At 38.5% G+C, this 24,444-nt stretch overlaps 1 protein-coding gene across 2 annotated transcripts in view; it reads left to right on the forward strand.

Moving 5' to 3' along the window:
• MYO16 (myosin XVI) overlaps positions 1-24,444 on the forward strand; it is a 603,751-nt gene that overhangs the window by 12,366 nt on the left and 566,941 nt on the right. The window contains exon 1 of one of the 2 annotated variants that reach the window (XM_017501745.2): positions 19,528-20,178. The exons of the other annotated variant lie outside the window; for it this stretch is intronic. Coding sequence (XP_017357234.1) covers positions 20,151-20,178 — 28 coding nt within the window. The 5' untranslated portion in view covers positions 19,528-20,150. Of the gene's footprint in view, positions 1-19,527; positions 20,179-24,444 lie in introns of those variants that run through there. 2 annotated transcript variants of the gene reach the window in all.

Here is a 24,444-nt window from a genome sequence, read left to right on the forward strand (position 1 = left end):
TGACCCCAGCGACACTCTTCACAATCTCTCTTCCTCACTGCCTTATTTTCCATAGGCAGGTTCAACACCTCTCACTAACCAACAACTCAAGCCCCTCTGCAGGCCAGCCCGTGAAGCTATGGAGTCCCTGGAAGGTTCCTCCTCATTCTTCTCATGACCTTGTCCTTTTCTTTCTCCTTGATCTGCCCAGCCTGTCTTCTTATTCTGTACCAAATACAGCTGAAGCTGCAGGCTTTACACCGGGGAGAAAGGGCTAGAAATGGGTGCAAATAGAAACGGGCTGCAGAAAAAGGGAAGATGGGAGGAGTGCTCTCAGGCCCCTGGGCCACCATGGTTCCTTAATGCTTAGCCTTCCTCTAGATGGTGATTCCCACGAGGGGAGGGCCTAGGTCTGTTCTGTTCATGGCACATACACCAGCCCAAAACAGGTGCTCAATGATATCAGCCAAGTGAATGAATGATGGAACAATTTTGGTCATTAAGCTGATGAGTAAATGTAGTACTGAATGAAAGACACTAGAGGGAGATCAGAGAAGGACTTTAGCAGCAAGATCACCGCAGAAACCAAGATTCGGCTGGGTTTGATAGGGTGGAAATTTCATTTCTGCTTCTTTGTCTTAAATTAAAAAAAGTTTAGAAATAAAAGTAAATTATATATAGATAGATAGACTTATTTATCTGAACTGAGTCTGACACAAATCCTTTCTGTGTTTAATATAGGTCATGATGGTCCTACCATTTGTAGAATAATGTAAGACTAGATAGACATTCTAAGAAGATACTCATTTGAGTAAAAACCTCATGGTATGGTCCTGCATAAATGGATTGGCTAGAATGAGCACCACTACCAGTCATCTGAAAGGATGGACACTTGAAGGAGTGCTGGGGAGGAAAATACAGGGCTCAAAAGGGAATTGTCAGACCTTCTCCTATATAGGAGAAACAGGAAATTATTTAGGAACAAGGAGAATAAAGTTTGTGTGAAGCTCTGGGACTGACTGATTGTTATACCTGAAATGGGTATGCAGGTTTACTCTTTCTTCAACCTTGACAGTCACCTCTCTAGACATTGTTTGTCCATCTGTAAAATGGGACTAACAGTGGTACGAAGTTTGTAGGGTAAAGATGTGGCAAGGAGTAAAGGAGGGAGATCACATAAGGACCAACACAGGGACGGGACCAGCACACACATAGTCAGAATGTACTCTTCGTGTTCCGTTGAGGCCTTTCTGTGAAATTGATTAAATTTTATAACATACGCCTGCCTCAGCCATTTCCTCTCTTGGACTCTTTTTTAATGATTATGCTGCACTAGAAACTTTTTCTTGAGCTGTACTTCAAATTATTTTGGACCTAGAGCTCTCTGTGGGCAAAGGTACTCTTCCCTTATTGTTGAAATCTTCCTGAATGTTGGTTCATCTGGTGAAATAGAATGACAAGGCCCCCGCCTTGGTTTATGAAGAAGCACAGAGCACAGTGCTGCTCTAAAAAACATTTCAGATTGCATGCAAAGGTGCTGAAGGAAGCATGTGATGTCGAAGTTATATAAGCATTTTAAGTTCAGCCACATTCACGCTGCTGTTTATAGTAAATCCTCCTCCTTATATTTGCTTTATTCTTGGCTGCAGTATTTTGTTGAATCTGGCAGAGTTTCTGATAAGCAAATGGCCAAGAGCTATCTTGACAAGGAAGAGGTGACCTTGAGGCAGAAGACAGGAGACACTGAGAGAAATGAGTAGATAGAATTACAGAATCGTTAAAAAAAATGGCGCTTTTGCCTTCACTTTCAGCTTGTCTGTATTAGTGCTCTTTTTCCTCTGGATAGATAAGTGTACTGGAAGTTCATTTCCAGATGCTTCAGTAAAAAATTAAGTTGACTCATAGTAATAAATGAGATGACGGGAAAGTCTTCAGTGGGTGCAAAAGCCATAATGTTTTGAATGATGAATTCTCATATGAACTTTAAAAATTAAAGATATCCATTAGGTATCACATATATCATTTTGAAAATAATGTCATGTATTCTGTCTAAATGTGAAAGAGGTGAGGCATCACTTCAGAGAGCTTAGTTTATGAATTTAGCTTTCCATAAGTAAGTGTAAGTCAACATAAAAATAGAAAGAGACAAGGGCATGGCCGGATCTGACAGCCTTCTAGTTTTAAAGACCTGGGTGGTGGACCTGGTCTATTGTTTTCAGTTGCATTATCTCACAATAAAAATCGGGAAAAGAGACCTTAAAAAATGAATCAAATTAATCATTTTAAAAAATTCTAACTTGGAAGTCACACTGAAACAAATGAAAAAGGAATTAATTTGGAGCTACTAGAAAAATAACATGTAGCCAGTATTGGATTCAATTCAATTTCAAATCAGAACAACTTTTATGTTTTACCATCTGCCTCACCAAGAGCCTTATAAAATTTGAACACTGCAGTCTTTAGAGACTCACATATGAGGAAAGCTTTTTAAAGACCATTTGATGAATATAAAACCAGAAGAAATAATGTTGGTGCTTGTCCATAAATAGAGTTAGTAATTAGTGATTTCTAAAAAGATAAGTCACATCTGTCATATCATGGGCTCAGATATTCCATTTGAACTTTTCCCCACTACCCAGTCCCACACTAGTCCAGCTAAATGATCTCCTGACCCATGGCAGGTAAGCAAATTGAGACTCAGAGAAGACAAGCCAGTTGACTGTGCTCCTCCAACCTGTAAACTGTANAAAAAAAAAAAAAAAAAAAAAAAAAAAAAAAGGAATTGAAGCTATGACTCTACACTGATGGATTCAGATGTAATAGTTATTTTTTAAAATAGGCAAGAAGCATAAAACAGAGACAACTTCTTTCTGCAGAATGTCATGTTCCAGTTATATATTGAGATGAGCTAAATAGAAGGCAGGTAATATGCTGATTACTAAAGTAGAGACTTTACTTTCCTCACACATACATGCATGCATGTGTGTATGTGTAGAGAGTTTAATCACTTGTTAGCTTTAGTTTACAGATAAGGGACAAACATTTTATTTGCCCATTTAGTTGGCTCTTCTGCAGCTCCTCTGACATACACTAACATGTGTGCCTTTACAGTCCTGTGTCTTGCGCGTTGCCTGCTCAATGCGTTAGTGAATGTTAAGGAAAGAAGGAATCCTCAACAAGAAAAATGGAACAAAAAAAGGACAAGATGGTGGTACTAGAAAAAAAAGTAGCAATATCATTGAATCAAGGTTTTACTGAAGCTAATCATTTTAAGAAAATGTAAGATTCTACAGGAGACAGCATGTTTGGGTGGTAGAAGCTAATAAGACAGATCTGGCTACTGTGTGCACAGTCTTGACAGAAGTGCCTTCAGGTTTAAAAATACTAAAACACTAAGTATTTATTGATTTAGCATTTAACATGTGCCAAGTACTCTGACTGGGTTAAAATGTCAAATAAGACATGGTCCTTGCCCAAATGGAGTTCACAGGAGACACTCGAGGAGGAAATATATAAACAGAGTATAAAGAGTGGAGACGGTCCCTGCACTACACAAAACAGGGCTTGGAGGAAGGGGCACCATCGATCAGGGCGAGACTGGGGAGGGTAGGCTCTGACCTCCGACAATCCATTCCCGTTTCCACCTTTCAGACCGTGAGAAATGTCACTCATCAAGAGTGACATCTGGTTCATGTTCTTGCTGCCCTGTGAGTAGAGCCTGCCTTCCCTGCTAAATGAGAAAATAAACCAAGAAAAGTAATTTCAAGAACTAGGTCTTGAAATTAAACTTGTATGCAATTTGGGGAGAGGTAGCCGGGAGAATGAGAAGGGGTTATTCCAACACAAAGACTCTGAAGCAAGAAATACCACTTCATGTTTAAAAGCTAACTGAACTTGTAAAATAAAGTTTATGGCTTGAAAAGATGGGATTGATTATGGCCACACTTTAAAGTCAAGAAAGCAAATTGGGCACATTGTCTTACGAGGGCTAAAGTTTAATTAAATTTGATTAAAATATAAAAAAGAATTCAGCATTTTCTGAATATGGTAGGGCTCATTTGTGTGTCTGGGAAATCTACATAATCTTTCTGGATTTGACATTCTGTCTGCCTGTGAAAACATTGGAAATATGCAAATGAGTGATTGTATCTAAATATGTCCTCAATTATGGATAGGCTTAAGTTGTTCTAAAATTTATCTTTACTTCTCTCTTCCTTTTATTTCTTGATATCTAGGTAGGTAACATGCCCTTCTGGTTATGCTCATGGAAGTTATCCTTTCGTGTGTAAGAAGCCACCTTCAAAACTTAGTGTCATAATAGATGAGGAAGGAACACTTCCCAATCAGCCATGCAGCCAGCATGCCCTTATTCTAAAACCAAAGACATTCCATAGAAACTACAGGCAAAAGTCCCTTATGAATATAAAACACAAAGTATTTAACAAAATGCTAGCACACCCTATCCAGAAACATAGAGAAATATCTATGCACTGTGACCAGGTTGGACTTATCCGAGGAGTGTCAGATTGGTCCAAGACATGAAAATCGCTGAATGTAATACATCATATTAATAGATAAAGTATCACAAACGACAAGTTCACAAATGATCATCTCAGTAGACTCAGAAAAATTATTTGACAAAATATAACTCCCTTTTATGATAAAAACACTCAATAAATGAGAAACAGAAAGATGATTCCTGAACCTAATAAAACTTTATTCCTAAGATGAGGAACAAGACAAGGATCTCTGCCCTCAATACTTCGATTTCATAATGTACTGAATATTGTAGACAGGGCACTTATGTAAAAAAATGAAATAAAAGCGATTTAGATTAAAAATTAAGAAGCAAAATTATCTATTCTTAGATAAAATGATCGTGCATATAGAGAATCAAAAGAAATCCACATAAAATGTAGAACCAATAAATGAGTTCTGAATGTTTACAGGATAGAAGATTAGCAAACAAAAATCCATTGTGTTTCTATAAATCAGCAATGAACAGCTCAAAAATGAACTTACAAAAAAATTATAAATACAAATGGCATCAAAAATAATAAAGTCTTAGGGATAAATTAACAGAACAAGTACAAGATTTGTACATTTAAAACTGTAAACTATTGTTTCAAGAAATTAAAGAACCCTTCAAAGAGAAAGGCATTCTTTGCCATAGATTAAAAGACATTATACTGGAAAGATGGCAATGCTTCTCCAAAGTGGCCTACAGATAAAATACAATCCATATTGAAATTATAGCTGGACATTTTACAGAAACTGGCAACCTGACCTTAGAATTAACACATAAATGCAAGATATCCAGACCACAAAAAACTATATTTAAAAAGAAAACAAAATTATAAGACTGATATATCCCAATTCCAAAATTACTACAAAGCTACAGAATAATCAAAACAATGTGATACTGGCATAAGGCTGGATATATAAGTCAATGGGATCTAATTAAGAGTCCAGAAATAAACACATTTATGATCAATCAATTTTAACAAGCGAGCCATGACTATTCTATGGTTAAAGAAGGGTCTATTCAACAAATATTGCTGAAACAACTGAATATCCATATGCAAAAGAATGAAGTTGGACCCATCCTTCATACCGTATATACAAATTAATGAAATAATAGACCATGGAACTAAATGCAGGTGCCATAATTATAAAATTCTTAAAACACAGAAGTAAATCTTTGTGACCTTGGATTAAGCAATGGTTTCTTAGATAAATCACAGTGACAAAAATGATAATTTGAACTACATTAAAATTGATAACTATTATGTTTTATAGGTCATCAGAACAGTGTAAAAACAATAGAATGGGAGAAAATATTTGAAAATTTTATATCTGATGAAGGTTTTTTTCTAAAATATTTAAAGTGACTCTTGTAGTAAACAATATAAAGACAGCTCAATAATAAAGGGTAAACGATGTGAAAAGTATGTCTCCAAACAAGATAAACGATTGATCAATAAGGAGAGAAAAATGTGACTAAAATCATTAATAAATAAGAAAATTTAAATCAAACCTACAATGAGATAAACTTTATACCCAGAATTGGCTAAAATAAAAGGTAACTCAGACAATAACAAGTGTTGACAAAGATATAAAGGAATTGAAACTCTAATACATAGGTAATAGACTTGTGGAACAGTGCTTCCCCTTTGGAAAAGTTTGGCAGTTCTGCAAAATTTTAAATGTAGTGTTATCAAAAAACCCGGAATCTGCTCCTATGTAGAGACCCAGGAGAACTGAAAACAAGCCTGCACAAAAACCTGGACATTCGTAGGATTCTTCATAATAGCAAAAGACCTAGAAACAACCTAAATGTTCATCTACTGAAAGGAATAAACAAAATGTGGTCTATCCATACAATTGAATATTATTCAATATAAAAAGAATGATATATTGAGCCATGCTACAAATGTATAAACCATGAAAACATTATGCTAAGTGAAAAAAGTTAGACACAAAAGGCCACGTAAGGTATAACCTAATTTGTATGAAATGTCCAGAATTGAGAAATCCCAGAGACAGAAAGCAGATTAATGGTTCTAGAGGCCTTCAGATTGTTCTGGGTTAGTATAAACAGTTCAGAAAGAAAAAAAAAATGCGTATTTTACTGGACAATCCGTTAGTATAAAAGTAAAATGTGCATTTTTTTCTTTCCGAACTGTTTACACTATTCTGTACTGTGAATTTTCTTGTCCACCTTCCTTTCTCTGCTCAAATGTAGTCCCTTATATCGTGAAGTAGAACGCATCACTGTAGCTTTAGTGCTCCCATGGCACTGCGGAAACAATTTGATTTGGCATAAACTCTTATGTTTTCATGTGGCTGATGTTCTGAATAAGTGCCAGGCCCCCCAGTTTCCCTGGGGATTCTATTTCTTCACCATTGTAGTCTATGCTTGGAATCATCAAGAAAACAGTGGATGGCGTCAACTCCATTTTCTTTTTTAGCTCCACCTCGGCTGTTTAGTGACAGGGGATATGATGATGCCTGGGGAACTGAATCATGAACAGCAATCCTCTCTCCCTTGTTCATGTGCAAACCACGCTGTCAGTGAATTAAGTGGGAGATTTCTCTCTGTGCCCTTGAAACGTGGCTCTAGGGAATGATGGCATTCTTGATCTGGAATTTGAATTCTTTACTTACTGCTCTAAGTGCATTACATGTTGTAGTATTTTAGAAACTATTTATTGTTTTAAGAAAGTTGTTAGAATCCATCAGTAAGTCAAAGCAGTACAAAAGTGTAGAAAGAAAGGAGTTGTTAGGACTTATTCATTTATCTGCTTATGTCTTAATTGAATATGACAAGATAGGAAAAGACTAGAGGAAAGGTAAAGTATTGTATGCATTGCCCACACTATAACAAAAGGGATCACCTAAAATGTCATTTCATTCCGGGATTTGAAACCGCGGATGGTTCCCTCCCCACCATCCCCAAGATAAAATCCAAATTGCTCCAAACCATTTGGTGACCTGATCTCTGATTCCATCTCAGTGCCCTCTCTCATCAGCTTGCTGTTCTCCACTCCAGGCTCCAGCCATGCCTGAGCTTTCATTTACATACAAAAAAAGCTGTTTTCCATTCTTTCTTGCCACAGAGCATGCCATTTTCTTCACCTTTTTATTTTCCTAGAGCAGTGATTCTCAGACTTAGTGTTTAGCAGAGAGCCGCCTGGGGAGCCTGTGAGATCCCCAGGAGCCCTGGAATAACCCCAGAAATTTGGATACAGCACAGCTTGATGGAAGCACATAATCTGCATTTCAAACAAGTTATCTAGGGACGCCACTGCTTCTGGTCCAGGGGGCACAGTTAAAACCACGGGACTGCATCACTCTTTCATATGCCCTCATTCCCTCATTCCTTCTATGTATTCTGCAGAGCTTGGCTATGATAGCTCATTTCAGCCAAGTGTTATTTAAGCCTTAGCAGTTGGGCAGAGGCTTTTCCATGTATACCTGAGTAGTTTAACTCCTCCTCACTATACCACTGAGCAACCCATTGTTGTAAATGCTCAAATAATGTCATTTAAATCTAAGCTCTTCACAGGTACGGGCTTTCTTCCGTGCCATGGTTGTCTCTCAGAGCCTAGTTCCTGTCTGATAGTACAGACCCCAGAAACAAAATTGCTAAAGGAAAATAAAAGAAAAAATGAATGGAGACCAGAATCCATGTTCAGTCCGTCATATGTTCTCTCTGACACCAGCAAAGGCTGTACATAGCAGAATCCGTGCACACATTTGTAGAATTAACAAGGGATGGTTTTACAGGGATCCAAGGACAAGACTTAATGTGCTTATTTATTCTATTAACGTTTCCTAGATATATCATCCCCAGATAATAATCGATTGTCTTTCACTAAAACCATCCCCTTCCTCTTCCACTCTGCGTCTTCCTCCTCCACTCTCTGATCTCTCACCAGATATGCATATGGCCTCACCAAACACCCAAGCACCTGGAAATCTCACTTCCCAATCCTGCCAGTCTCCAAGCTGTTGCTTCCTGAGAATTTACCCAGTCTGCCCTGTCTTCACTACTGTGACTCCATTTCAAGCCCTCATGCTCTCTCCCCTGGACCATTATAGAAGCTTTGTAAATCAGTTTCCTTGCTGTCCATCTTGTTTCCCTCAAATCTGTTCTTCACAGAGCATCACAATTTAACTCCTCTGTTCTGCTAACCGCTCCCCACCTGCTGCAAGAGTGGTCTTAATTTTCCGGGTCAGGGATCCCTTTGAATAATTACCAACTCTCTCCCAAGATTCTATGGAAGAGTTGCATGTATTTAATTCAGGAGAGGAGAGTACCTGCAAAAAAGGGAGAAAAGACTCCAAGCAGGGGACACCTCCTTCAAGGCAATGCCTTTAAGGCTGTGGTGGCAGTGGGTGCCCTGGCACATTTGCACTGCAGATGCTGAGAAATGGCTAGAGTGGAGTCTGTGGAGACAGACAGGAGCACCTCACAGAGGACGTTGTATATGGTATGGAAGAGCCATTGCCTGGGCCAGCCCCCCCATTATGTGCCTCCATCTTGTCGTGTCTGAGCTTACCTTTGCATTTTCCACACTGTGTTATAGTTGCTGATTTGCTATGACAGGAAATCAATTTAAGGGCAGTGGCTGCCCCTTATTTATTTGTATTCATATGTGAAAGTACAGCAGCCTGTCAGTCAATAGTTGTTGAATGAATGAATGTTGAATGAACCAATGAGTTATCTTAGTTTTACACCCTTAGAAAGCCTTTCCTCACTGTGTCTTTTGCTGCTATGTTAGGGCCTATGTCACCATTTATAACGCTTAAACAATAGATTATAATTTGCATACAGTAAAACACACATATATTACATGTACAATTCAACCAATCTTTATGTATCTCTCCATACGTATACCTGTGCTACCATCACCCAGATCAAAATACGAAACATTTCCATTGTTCTAGAAAGGTCCCTACATCCTTTTTTCTTATCAATAGTTCATTTCTCTGACTTCTGTTATCATGAATTGCTTTTCCCTGTTTTTGGATTTTATCTAAATACAGTCGTAAATTTGACATTCTCAAAATATCCCCCATCAGATTCATGTAAGCCTTTTATTTTGGAGATATTTCTTCACAACCTTTGCACTACAACTTACTTTAATGCATTCAATTAACACTTACATAGTGGGCTTTAGAGATGTATATCAATATCCTCTGTGGTCTGGAAATAATTCTTATCACATTAGCAGCTTAAATATAATTGCCAGTATTCATGTTAAAACATTTTAATAAATGTCTATTAAAATTGCTATCGCTTAGCTACTTCATAAGAATTGAAAATCTGATTCCCTGCTATACTCTTAAGTATTTAATATAAACATGTATACCTCTTCCCTTGATAAAGTCTTACTTCCCATCTGTAAATCTTTTCTTGATACTTTCCTTCTCTTTACATTTTTGGTTGACTGCGTCTGTATGTTGCAATGTCTGCCTTGATAGGTACTCGAGGGTGTAAAAGTAAACATCGCTGTAGCAGCGTCATGTCAGCATTTTGAGAGGAAGCCCACGCAGGACGTAAATTAGCCATAATAGGATGTAGCACCAGGAGGTATCACAGCGACACATCAGTGCAGCTAACCTGGCCAAGAAGAAAGGGGAAGGGGCCAAAGGGGAAGCAGTTTGCCTGCTGTGACCCTTGAACACTTATTTACTGATTGTTTTACACAGCCCCTTCCCTTCTCAGCCTTCTCTCCAGATGCCTCTCCAACGTGCGTCCTCTCCTCTCTGTCTCCCTCCCTATGTACATAATACCAACACAGAGGGTTGAAGTTCATCAGGCAAGGGAGGATGGGGGGCGAGGAAGGTATAAAAACTGTGGCAGATAGAAGAAAGGCCTGTGGTAAGAGTTGAGGGTACATGATGTCCCCGAAATCTAAGCCCAAACCACCCAGCAGGAAGGGTATTACCCATGTTGAAAGACGAAGTAGGCTCTGTGGCCTGAATGTCTTGGCCAGCAGAGTCATGCTCTTTTATGGCCAAACAATTTTGCACATCTTGCTTAGTCTTTGTGCTTCAGTTTCCTCATCTGTTACAAAAGCACTAGTACCCACTGCATTGTTCTGTTTCTTAAATGAACTGCTGACTGTGAAGAGATTAGAATAATGCCTGTCACATAATGAGCACTTTTTATTGCTTGCTATATAAGATGAAGCCTTAAAGGTGGAAGTCATTTCCTAGAAATATTCACTTAGAATTTTCTTACTTTTTGAATAATAAATCTGAATATTTATTCTGGAAATGCTAAAGGGAATGATGCTAATGTATTTATTTCTCGACTCTCTGAGATTTAGGGCTTCTCTGATTTTTGACATTGAAGCCACACTGAAGAAGAGAGGAAGCAGGGATGAACAATACTAAGGGAATGCATCCGTGTTACTTTTTTCAGGCATCCCAGACTTATTCTCTTAATGCCAAGTCTAGGGCTGGAAATTCTAGATGTGGGGCTTCTTGGAATGAGAGGTTTCCAGGATTGGCAATATTAGACAAATTAAAGAAATATTGCATTGGGTCACATCCAGTCCGCCTTTGTGAGGACACTGTGGAAAGATGGAAGCAGAGAGGGATGGAGATTTTGAGATAGGAGGAGGAGGACTTCCCTTTTGGTCAATGACGGGATGTGCTGTCCACCTGCCACTTCTCACTGCCTCTGCTCTGGCCCCAGTGCCTCGCCCTTGGGAGCTCTGGGCAGCCTCAGCTTCCCAAGCACATTACCCTCTCTATTTCTCCTGCTCCAATAATTTCCTGTGATATTTATAATTATCAGATCTAATCAACCCACTCCTCTTCATTAAAAGCTTACTTGTCTCTATATGACTCATGAGGAGGAACAGAGTCCACCCACCCTAAACCCCAGCCTGCCCTCCACTTACCTCTCTAACTCACCTCTCAACTGGCTGTGCCAGGTACTTTTCGTTAGCCATGCCAAACATTTCTGTTTATTTCTTGAACATGTCATTAAGGCCCCCCACACCTCCCTTCTGCCCACCTGCTTTGCCTGATCTCCTCCTATTCATCCTCTGGTGTCTGCCAGGCACCTCATCTTCAGAAACACACTGCAAACCCTCAAGCTTTGGGTACCTGCCCCATAATGCCATGCATTTTCTAGTGTAGTCTCTGTAATTCTGTTTCCCAGTGTGTAATCTTTGTAAACTCCACAGGTTAGGGTCTAGGTCTAATTCATGACTGTTGTGTGCCATGTGCTCAACAAAGGCATCCAGGGTTGATAGAATCCTATGGTAGTCCCCCCACTTATTTGCAGTTTTGCTTTCTGCAGTTTGTTAACCACAGCCAAGGGCAGTCTGAACTATTAAATGGAGATGTCTAGAAATTTCCATTTCATATTTGTATTCTATTTCTAGAAATTCATTAATTTTAAATTGTGCACTGTTCCGTGCACGGAGTTGCATGATGAAGTCTCCCACCATACAGCTCTATTTCTTTCTGGACATAAATCATTCTTTTGTCCAGTGTCTAAACACTACACGTCACCTGCCTGTTAATCATCCACATCATCTACTCCTGACATCCAGTCATTGACACTGCCGTAGCTCAGTGATCCTGGACCATCTGCAGCAGATGATCCTCTCCTGGCTGCACCGTTAGGTCAGTAGTAGACTGCTCCATATCAATGCCTATGTCATTCCCCTCACTTCATGTATCAATAGGCATTTCATCGTCTCACATCATCACAAGAAGGGTGAGTACAATACAATGAGATATCGTGAGAGAGAGACACAGAGAGAGTACATTCACCTAACTTTTATTATAGTATATTGTTATTATTGTCCTGTTTTATCGTTGTTGCTGTTAATCTCTTACTGGGCCTAATTTATAAACTAAACTTTATCATAGGAATGTATGTATAGAAAAAAACAGGCCTATATATAGGCCTCGGTATTATCTGTGGTTTCAGGCATCCACAGGGGATCTTGGAATATGTCCCCTGCAGATTGGAAGCATCCTGTGTAATGTTTACTTGTTTGGCACCTGGTTCATGGGTCAACATGGCATAAATATTTACTGTGAAAGGGTTCTCCCAGTTATTGATACCTGCAAGACTGTACCAAAGGCAGTGATGTCTTCAGGGCAAATCACATGATAAATATTTTCTCTAATATAAAGATAGCATTAGGTTAATACAACATCAGGGGTGTGTGAAATACTTCGATAGGAATGGTTGGAAGTGCATTTGTTGAGCATTTAGCTTGTATGGACGAACCCTGAACAGTAGGCATTATTCTCTCCATTTCCCATCACAAGAATTTGAACCTCAAGCAGGTGACCTGACCTTTAGGGAGTGACAGATACAGGACTCATATCCAAGGAAGAAGTTTACTGTTGTAGGAGTAAGGAGGGATGACCCACTAGAGGAGCCTTGGTAAGGGAAAGGATGCCCCAGTCTTCTGGGGTTTCATTAGCCTCACTCACTGTGGCTAGAATGTACCTGGTCTGTTGCCTCACTCTGATAAATCCTTCCAGTTATTTATAGGAGTGTTAAGTATGGAGAGAGAGACGCAGAAAGGAGGAAGAGAAAAGGACAAGGGGAGCAGGCAGCTGGTGGGGAATGGAGAAGAGAGGGCAGGGGAGAGGAGAAAGAGGAGGAAAGAGGAGAGAAAAAAAGAGGCTAAGAGAGAGATTCTGATGGGAAACATGAAGTCGTGGATCATGAATCAGACATGGATCAGAGCACAGACCATTTTCCAGTCACAGAGCATCCTGGCCCTGACTTCCCAAGCCCCACTCTTCAGAAACCAATTCACAGAAAGCCTGATATTACCCCGCAAGGGTAGTGGGATTATAACGTAGGAGAGGACCTAGAGTTCAAGGACTCAGCTTTTATAGGCTGTGGGCACATCTGCCCATTTGAGAGAAAGAGTGAGGGAGAGAAAGGAAACACATTTTCTCTTGGAGAAGAAAAGAGGAATTCTCCAGCCTCATTACCCTTAAAAATAAGTCCATGGGTCTGGGAGCTAATTCTCCAAATCACTTCAGAACTACACACACAATGTCCAGCTTCCGAGGCATGCTTTTATGCAATCACTGTTTAACTGAGGTTGCCAATGCTCTTTCCTCTGTCAGCTCAGGCTATGTAGATAGGAGAATGTATTTATGGAGAACAATATCCCAACAATGAGGGCTGTTGAAAATTATCCAAAAGGCTTGAGACTTCAGTTTGGGGAAATAAATTAATATCATTTGTGAATTTGGATATTTCAGTGTATATTTCTTTTTCTGGAACACTTCAAAATATTGTTAAATTTTGGGAACCTCTCTAGAAACCATATTGTATCCATTGTCACTCAAAGTAAATTAGCAATAAGGGAATTCATTTAGAAGGAGAAAGTCAGACTTGCACCCTGATCTCCCTATGATCCATTTTAATGGAGCCTTCATACGGAATATTGAAAAAACAGATAAACTCAGTCTACTTGTACCTACGTGCTTACATGAACAAGAGGTTATACTCTACTTTGTTTCTCTCTTCTTCTCCTGTCATGTATGGAAGTTATGTTTACCTAAACGGTCAGTAATCCTGCCTTTAATAAAATATTCCTCAAGACATTATATATCATGCCTCAGAAAATGCTTTAGAGCAATTCTAATTCTCTGGCTCTCCATTTGTTGAACTCTGAATGTCCCCTAATGTTTTGGACTTCACGGGAAATAAGGAAAAATAGAAGATTTGAGAGTCAAATAACTAATTACCTACCTAGGAAGAGCCTTCCATATGATGCAATTTAAGAAAAAATACAAAGCATTGAATTATAAATGCTGGATTGACTGGTATGTGAAAAAAATGAATAGAGAGTTTAAAGAGGTCAGAACTAATTTAAGCAAAAAATAAAAAATTAAGAAGAGTTTGTAGATTAAATGGGCTTGAAGTGAATTTTGAAGAATGCATAGAATTTGAATAAGTAACTTAGTGTGGTTAAATTGTAAATAAGAGCATGATTCAACTCAAGAGAGGTATTTTGTTTAAAAAATCAACATATATCAATTGGAAAAGTATGAAGGAGAGGTCCTTATCTAATCGCCTCACAATTCCTTTTATCCTTTTCAGGAAAATTAAGAATATAGGTTAGGCCATCAAAAAACCTTCAGATATTGTCTTCTAGATGACCAGTGTATACGGATATATCCAAACGTTTCAGCCTGGTGTCCCAACTGTCACCTTTAGGCCATCAGTAATCTCTAAACCTGCTGTATCATCAATAGAAGTTTATTTATGTGCCTATTCCTGGTAACTGGTTGCAGTATACTATTTCCTCCCTCAAGCTGATTGAAGAACAAGGCAGAGAATACTTAATTATCTATGTGCTCACATGCATCCATATCACACACATGCACATAAGCCTAGGCAGAGCTGTACAGACATAAATCAACACTGTCTGTTTCTTATTCACCGTTAAGATATGCAAACTTTTGTTCAAGGTCAAATGTTAGTGAGATGAAACGACAACTGAAAATGGGAAAGTCCTCCTAGAAAGTTGTAACGCTTATGCTGGAAAGATTTCAAAGTGGTTGTTCGTATTCAAGTGAAAAACCTTAACAAATGCTTTACAAATGTCCTACTTTATATAACCAGTTTAACTGGTCCTCACTAGAATTTAAAACATTTCATTTTGATTAAGGAAAAAAATCACCAAAGAAAGTGGGTGGCCAAATGCCCTTAGGGAGCAATGAGAACATCCCATATAGCCTGTGAGTATGTGTGTGCATGTGTGTGTGTGTGTGTGTGTGCGTACATCTTCATATATTCGTATCAATGCACATGCATGTATTTGCTGTTATATTAATCTATATCGTATTATAGATGGTAATTTTCAGTCCTTGTGAAATTTTTTAAGTTGCATTTCTTTTTTACATCACTATTCTATGAAAGTATTTGAATGATTGGGGATATTTCCTATCCTTTATATGAGAAATTCACTTTTAGTCACTAAAGCAGTGCCTACCTGGGTTAGTCCTCACTGCCCTCTGACATGAAGAGGGCAGTTCCTATTAACCCCTACTTTATTTCCAACCATGCAATTCTGTATTGTAAATTCCCTCTTGTTTGCCCCACAATTGGCCACATCTAACTTGAATGTCCATTTGTTCTGGTTGGAGAAATGTGAGACTATGTGAAGCTGAAGTGAGTACACAGCCCTTTGGGGTCCTGAATCCAATAGCTAGGGGTTTCATAGACAGGCCAAAATCAAGATCAACCTTAACAGTCAGTAGACTGAGAACAGGGACTTGATCAGAGTGTCAAGGATGTGATCAGTCATTCAAGGTAGGCTTGATCCTGGTCCTGAGGTACCTGGGATTGACCAGAGGCTGATTCTATAGCAATAACTGAGTGTATTTAAGCCTTATTTTTTGACAACTTGGACATTTTCTTCCCTGTAGCCTTCAGCCTCAAAGGGTGTTAAATTATTACATCAGATTTATATTCACTGGAGAGGTCTTGACTCTATTCACACAGAAGCAGTCAATATTTGTGATAGAGAATATTATAAATTTAGCTCTCAGCCATTGTGTGTGAGACACTTGTGGCTCAGGGTCTCTAAATGTGTGTGATTTACTTCAAAGGCTAATATTTATAAGCCTCAACCTATTCCCAGGGCAGAGAGAGTGATGCTCCCATCACAGAGCTTAAATTTGCATTACAAAAAACTGTTGTGTGTGATTTATATCTTCACTTAGAATTTTTGTTATGACCTACTAATAAAACATACCTTACCTAAATTGGTGATGTTTGCAAACTTGAGTTTTAATTCCTTCATTTAGTAAAGCACGACAATACAGGATCTATTAGATTAGAAATTATCTGTCAGTAGACTGGCATTAGGAATCTGCAGGTTATACGTTGTCCAAATATGGTTTTAAATGAAAACATAAAGTAGTATTTCACCTGGGGGCTTTTTGGAGCTGTGTGTCATTTTGAAAGATATTTACTAAGCAATTTGTAATTTTTAAATGCTATTCTCTCGTTAGAATCATTACAATTTCTTTCTTTTTTTTTTGGCTGGGAAATAATTTAGCCTTATTTGAAAAAATCTGATGTATAATAATGCTAAGATTTAAAAGAAAAATCATGTGTTCATATTAGAAATCGTGTGAATAGTGAGCAGCTGTATGGTGTACAAAAGAGAAAAAGGAGTTTCTTGATTATTCAAAAATGCATTTGAAATATTATGTGTTTGTATTTGAGAAGAAAAATAGTTCATTATAATAATTCTGAAAAATACTAAATAATTGTGCTTCATTTGTTTGTATATTTTCTGGAAATGAAAAACAATACCTGTTTTCAAGTGCATAGATTTAATTTTGTACTTAATGACCATATTCTATAAACAGACAAATTGCTAATAATATATCTAATTTAGCCGTGGTCACTTTTTGCTACTATCATCAACTCTGTTATCATATTTAAAACCTTAAATAAAATCTCTGATACCATTTTTTTTTAAATCTTATTTTTTTAAAAAAGATTCAGCTGGGTGCCCTGGCTCACGCCTGTAATTCCAGGACTTCGGGAGGCCAAGGTGAGCGGATCACCTGAGGTCAGGAGTTTGAGACCAGCCTGCCCAACATGGTAAAACCCTGTCTCTACTAAAACTAGAAAAATTAGCTGGGTGTGGCGGGTGCCTGTAATCCCAGGTACTTGGGCGACTGAAGCAGGAGAATCGCTTGAACCTGGGAGGTAGAGAGTTACAGTGAGCTAAGATCACACCATTGCACTCCAGCCTGGGTGACAGTGAAACTCCATCTCAAAAAAAAAAAAAAAAGTATATATATATATATGATTCACGGAGTCCTGAAATAATTGCTCTGGCAATCCTTGAGTTCAGTTTCTCAGGGATGAGCATATATCAGGAAATTTTAATCAACCTTAAATTACCATTTTAAAAAATTATGAAGGCAGTAAAGTTAATGATTGGAGCCAAAGTTATTTTTCCCCATATTAACACCTGCATTAGAAACGAATTTTTGTTTTATAGTGATGAAATATATAAATAGGTTTAAAGAAAGTTCTCCCACTTTTAGAGCATGAGTATGTGGTTTCAAAGACTAAAAGGTAAAAGGGCTTCTTAATCTGGGGAAATTATATGCAGATACACTTTATACATTGGAAGCAGATTCTAAGTAGTTTAATAAATCTGTGAATACATTTCTCAGTGTATCCTCCTTCAACTCCTCAAAGTGGATTAGATGTTGCCCCTTGCTGTTTTAGAGGTCTACATTTCCAGTCTTACAATTTCTAGCACACCACGCCGTGCTATCTTGATTGCCTCTATTTCATCTGACGATAAGCATGTTGAGATCAGGGATGGAGTCATGTTTCTCTTGTAGCACAAAGAGGTGCCAAATGTTTACGGAATAAATGTGTAGATGAGAAATAAACACATCTGATAATGAGCCCCTGGAGATGAGGTATTAATTCTCACAGGGTACCTTGGTTAGAATTCTTATAAGAAATGACTTAAGTTACTTAAAAAATGTAGGGCTCAAATCAATTCTATTTTTAATAACATATTTTCTTTGTCAAGTGCACAACATGCCTCTGACTGTGAGCCTTCTTTACAGTTTCATGAATGGTATCATGAAACTCAATTGTCTTAAGATGTTTGCTGAGCTTGTATATATGCAGAGGCATGCAATTTACAGAAAATTAAGACATTTAGACATTTAAGGAAGGTATGTAGGCAACAAACTGTTTATCTGGCATTGTGTTAAAAGGCGGGGGTAGGGACATCTAAATGGATACAACCTGACCCAAAGAGACATTAGGTAATGTTTCAGAAACTCACAATTATTTATGCACATATAAAGATTTGTATTGATTTAAAGAAGAGAGAGCCTTACTTCCTGTGTTGAAAACAGGCATAGTTGTCCTTTACAGTTTTATTGAAACATTACAAAACATCCAAGAAACACTTTAAAAATACATTATAGATTCCTGGCATATAAATGTTCTGTTTTAGACTATTTTATTCCTGAAAAGCACCCAAAATCATGACTTGTATGACTGTGGCTATCAATAATTAATTGTGGAATCAATGAATAAATGAGGAATCAACACTCCTGATAAGGGCAGCAAATTCCTCATTCTAATTTTTAGAAAAAACAAGTTAAAGTATCCATAACCATCATTTGTCACATAACTAAATATTTTTTCCTTGTTAATGACAACTTTTCATTGAACACAAGAGAAACTGGGAATTTTATGTACATTATTTGTAACCTTCAGAATAAGAATTAGGAATTATATTTCACATACATAGATGAGGAAAGTGAGACTTTAGCAGGTTAAATAACATGTTTACATTGATTCTCTGGTAAGTGGTAGAACCTGTATTTGAATTCACGCTGTTCTGAGTGAAACCTTTAATTTATTCTTCTATATTACACTACTAAAATGGTTAGAATATTTTTCAGTGAAAATTTAATAGTCATGACCCTTTGTTGTATAGATTTGAATTTCATAATCTTCTAGTTTAATAACAGCACTGATCTTAGTTTTGTTCAGTAAGGTAATACAAAATTATGTTACTACCTTAGAAAGATGTGTGTGCTTAGCATACTGTTCATGTTTACCATTCTGATACCCTCAAATCTGAAACATAAATTCTAGACTATGTCAACTTGTCTTTGGAGAAGATCATCCTAAAAATGTATCAATTTGCAAAAAAGTATCACTTTGAATTTGTGAATAACTTAAAATATGATCTTTTTGTTTGCTATTATGGCTATTGCACTATGAGTATGCTATTCACTTTCATAACAATAAAGCCTAGCAGACCATATATTTCTTTCTGATTCCAATTCAGTCAGACTTACTTCATCCAAATGGGTTGTACAGTTAAATTCATTGCAGTCTGCAGAGGTAGGAGAATCCTAAATTTTAAAGCTATGCAAACCAGAAGCTTCTTGTGGATAATTTAAGTTTTACATTCTGCACAGAAAAGCAGAAAGATGTGTTCTGAAATATGCAGTTTTTTCATTACTAGGGACAGATCAAAGATCTCTGATTCTAAGAGGTGGCTATTTTAAGCTCCTGCTATCCATTTCCTATTCACACAGAGCAACTGGTGGCAACTAAAAATAATCTGCTTTACTACCAGCTAGGAATCTGGTCATATGTGGCTCATGGACAATGTACACGAAGAAGATTTAGGATCCCTCGATCCGTGGCTTCTCTCCAGCCCACTCATCAGCTTAGTTTGCTGCCATTTGAAAGCTATTGAAAAGCCATTAACAGGCAGGACCGGGAGAGCCGCACTGCAGCACACCTCCGTGCGGCAGAATGTGGCTGCATGTGAACACCAATTAGAGCTGACTATTCCCGGGATTGTGGCACTCGGGGCTGTGTCAATCAAGGGTGCTACAATAGCACGTGCAGCAGTGGTGCCTCAAGACCCACCGGGGAGAGGCTTATCTTTACTCCAGCTGCTGAATGAGAATGAGTTGGAAGCTCTTTGCAGGATCATGGAACAGAGCCTCTGTGCAATAGTGCATCCTGAGGTAAACTGTTACCTGAATAAGGGCTTTAAGTAATGCATTTCCTGGGAACGACAGTTGTGACAGAAGAGAATGTTGGAGCCCGTAGCAAGATTCCTGTCTGAGATGGAAAGATGTCTCACTATCATTTTATCAAGTGCTGTAAGTAAGCTTGACGTTTTGCTTGTGTGGTTATTTGTCTTGTTGAAGTATTATTTTGTGCAGATGCCAAAATTAAGGCAGGTCTCCTGGTGTACCACATTCGGATGAGTGACATAGACTGGTGACTTAGAAGAATATTTTACAGGTTGGATATATTTCCTTTTAATTTCAGACTGTGAAATAATGCCAATGTGATCCAAATGATAATAGCATAGAGATCTTTAAAACTTTAGCTTAAAAAAAATGATTCATAGACACAGCAATGGGAAAAAAAAAACTAGCAACACATGGAAAGAAATTGTAAAAGCAAATTTTTGTTCATCAGCACATATTAATAAAGTAGGTGAAAACTAAGTTTATTAATATATGGCTGACATTATTTAGCTAGTATTTTAGTCTCATATTTTACCGTTTAAGCTTCTATTCAATGAATGCTTTGTGTAAGCTTGATCTTTAGGGTTATCCTTGACTGTAAACTTTTGTCCTTGTATCATTCACCTTGCGGTGCTAAGGGACTCCAGGGATTCTATACCAAATGCTCTCCACTGATGTTCATATAGTGAAATTTACTTTGTCACCAGCTTCTCTACTGGGCTTCTCCAGGGTTTCTTTAGTGTCTGAAATGTTGGCAGAATTTTCTGAGCTAAAGAATAGCTTCATCTAAACCAACTCTGGATGGTAATAATGAAGAGGAAGACATATTTATACAAAAATGGCTTGCTGGATATGCATTTTTGTCCCCTTTAGCACTTCTGAAAACTTCTGTTCATGTATGCCATGAGCTTAAAGTGATAAATGACATTTGTAGAAAATGATTTTCTTTGAGGCTGAACGTTTGCTGCCAAAGGACATGACAATGTTAAATTTAAGTAGCATGTTAAGAAAACACGTGTTGAATGAATCTTGAGCTTTGTACTAAAGGAGACTGAAAAGAATGATGATTGAAAAGGAGAAATATTTACTTTTCTCTTATTTTTGGTAGAGAATGTATACAGGAATTCAAACTATGATTCATGGAAATAAAAATGCTTTACTGTTGAGCATTGCCAAAAATGTCATGCTTTCATGTTGCAGAACAATTTTAATTCCCAAAAGGATTCACTGGTCGTCTTGCAAGTTTGTAGATTAGCTTTTTAATTAATAAAAACTAGAGGCATGCAGCATATTTAAGAATTTTGAAAATAGTCTTCTGTTTTAATCTCTTAAATCTTGGGGTTATTTTCTTGGAGAAACAGACATAGGACAATACTCTGACTGGTTTTTGTGTTGCCTCTCATGTTTTACTGCACTAGCAGAATGTCATTATTTTCCTTTCTGTGCCTCTGCAGAGGAAAAACCCTGCATCGTTCCTACAAGGAACCTGGGTGCTCCTGAGGCACAGTGAACACACCTGGCGGAGGGCAGCCATGGAGCACGGGCAGAAGCACAAAGGGACAGTGACATGGATGTGAGAGATTCAGGGAGCAGTTGGTCACCAAAAACAATATGAGATTGCCCCTTCCCGCCTTATATTTTGTTTTAGTTGAATTATTTGACTGTAGAATTTCAGAAAATTATAGACATTTCAGAAACTTGGTCATGTCAGTGGGAGCCTGTTAGATATTTCTTTTAGCATACTAGTGTAAGAGATGAAATCTAAAATTAATGAATTTAAACATTCCTGATGCATTTCTGAAAGTAACTAGCAACTACTTACTAAAGATCTGACTATGTTCTAAGCTTTGAGTGTGGCAGTCTGTGAAATGGAAAGGAAGCATGAATATTATTAAATGCTAACTTTACTGGAGAAATGGTGTGACATGCTAAAGGAATTCAGAAATTCTGTTGCATTGTGTGCTGAACTAGTGAAGGGTGTTTTATGAAAAGAATACATCCTGAGGTGTATCTTGGAAGGATGAACAAAATATAGATCAATGCCGGGCATGGTGGCTCACACCTGTAATCCCAACAGTTTGGGAAGCCAGAGGTCAGGAGTTCGAGACCAGCCTGGCCAACACAGTGAAACCCATCTCTACTAAAAATACAAACATTTGCTGGATATGGTGGTGGGCACCTGTAATCCCAGCTGCTCAGGAGATTGAGGTAGGAGAATCACTTGAACCGGGAGGCAGAGGTTGCAGTGAGCCGAGGTGGCGCCATTGCATTCCAGCCTGGGTGAAAAGAGTGAAATAAAAAGTAAATGCCTTCATGATATCATAAGAGTTCACTAATAAGATCATAATTTGTGGTTTAATGGTTGTTCCCGATGCATAAGATTTTCCCAAATTGTTGTTCCCTTATTGGGTTGATCCGCTGGCGAGGTTCATTAGCCCACCTTTGCCACACTCCATTCCTTCTTCACACGTCCTCAATCTCCTACCTCAATCTCCTACCTTAACCATTTCTGCCGCATACCTGTCTTTCATTCTTAGCCGGATTTGTCACCTAGCATATCTGTTTCCAAGCCAGGCAGCAATGCAGGAAGTGGATGAATTCCAGGGCAGGAGCAGAATCTTCTAAAATGTGCAATATTAGCATCACGTGTGGTCTTAGGGAATGAGAGGAAGCCTTTGGGTGGGATGTTGGGTGACCAATAACCAATGCTCGCAAGGAGCTTTTAGTCACCTGGGAAAATGCTCATCATTTCAGGTTGAAAAAATTATACACTTCCAGGTTGAAACTTAACCTAACAGTTGTTAGCTCCAGTTTATGGTATTATCCATTACCTTGTAAAAAAAAATTGTTTTTTCATTTTTAAAAAAAAAATTTGAGACCGAGTCTCACTCTGTCACCCAGGCTGGAGGGCAGTGGTGTGATCTCAGCTCACTGCAACCTCTGTCTCCTAGGTTGAAAAGATTCTCCTGCCTCAGCCTCCCCGGGAGCTGGGATTTCAGGCATGTACGACCACGCACAGCTAACTTCTGGTAGAGTTGGAATTTCACCATGTTGGCCAGGCTGGTCTCATACTCCTTGCCTTAAGTAATCTGCCTGCCTCAGCCGCCCAAAGTGCTGGGATTACAGGTGTGGGCCATTGTGCCTGGTCTCCAGGTTATGGTATTATCAGTTACTTTTATAAATTCTTCCATAGTTTCAAAATTGTCAACAATGGACATGTTTTACTTTTACAATCAAAAAAAGAAAACTGTAAGGTGATGTTGGAATATCCAAAGAAAGAAATTGTTCCAGTCCATATCACTGCCCATATCCCTTTCTGATTCCATAGGGACTGACCTAGTTTGCGTGGTCCATGTATCTTGTAAAGAAGTGTTAAAAACTATCTGGAAAAATTTACAGTGGAAGCAAGATGTAGCAGGAAAGTTTACGAATGCCACAACTAAAGGTATGGAGGTTTCATGTATCTTGGTAGCTGAGAAGTAGCTTTAGATGGATCTGCAGTGAGAGCCAGTCTCTGAGCCCCATGCCTGTTGAGAGGTAGCACGTGAACAGGCCAGGCCCAGCTGAGGAGCACGCAGGAATAATAAACGGAACTCAAGGGAGTAATGGGCTCACCGAGCTTTAAGGCCATGTGAGACTTAAATCTACTTTTGTGTTTTACTCTTAACAAACTGGAGCAGAGGCTTGAGGTCTAGCTGCAGAGTTCCCTTCACCTGCCTCTGGGGTGAAGCATTGCAATAACTATATCTGGCCTGCTTTTCTCCTGGTTCAGCTCTTCTCTAAGCATGCAGGTTTGGGGCAGCATTGTTTGCAGCAGGAAAAAGGTTAAAGTTATTTAAAATGAATATTCTCCAGAGCTGCTAATTCATTTACAACAACTAAGAGTGAATTGTAGCAGAAAACCTGTCACTTTATATATTGTATTAGTCAGGGTTCTCTAGAGGGACAGAACTAATAAGATAGATGTATATATAAAGACAAGTTTATTAAGGAGTATTAACTGAACATGATCACAAGGTGAGGTCCCGCAATAGGCCATCTGCAAGCTGAGGAGCACAAAAGCCAGTCCAAGTCCCAAAACATCAAAAGTAGGGAAGTCAACAGTGCAGCCTTCAGTCTGTGATCAAAGGTCCAAGAGTCCAAAAGCTGAGGAACCTGGAGTCCGATGTTCAAGGGCAGGAAGCATCCAGCACGAGAGAAAGATGTAGGGTGGAGACTAAGCCAGTGGTTCTTCAGTGTTCCTCTGCCTGCTTTTATCCTAGCTGTGGTGGCAGCTGATTAGGTAGTGCCCACCCAGATTGAGGGTGGGTCTGCCTCTCCCAGTCCGCTGACTCAAACGTTAATCTTCTTTGACAACACCCTCACAGACACACCCAGGAGCAATACTTTGCA

The sequence above is a fragment of the Cebus imitator genome, unplaced genomic scaffold, assembly GCF_001604975.1.
Source record: "Cebus imitator isolate Cc_AM_T3 unplaced genomic scaffold, Cebus_imitator-1.0 Scaffold14, whole genome shotgun sequence".
Lineage (NCBI taxonomy): Eukaryota > Metazoa > Chordata > Mammalia > Primates > Cebidae > Cebus > Cebus imitator.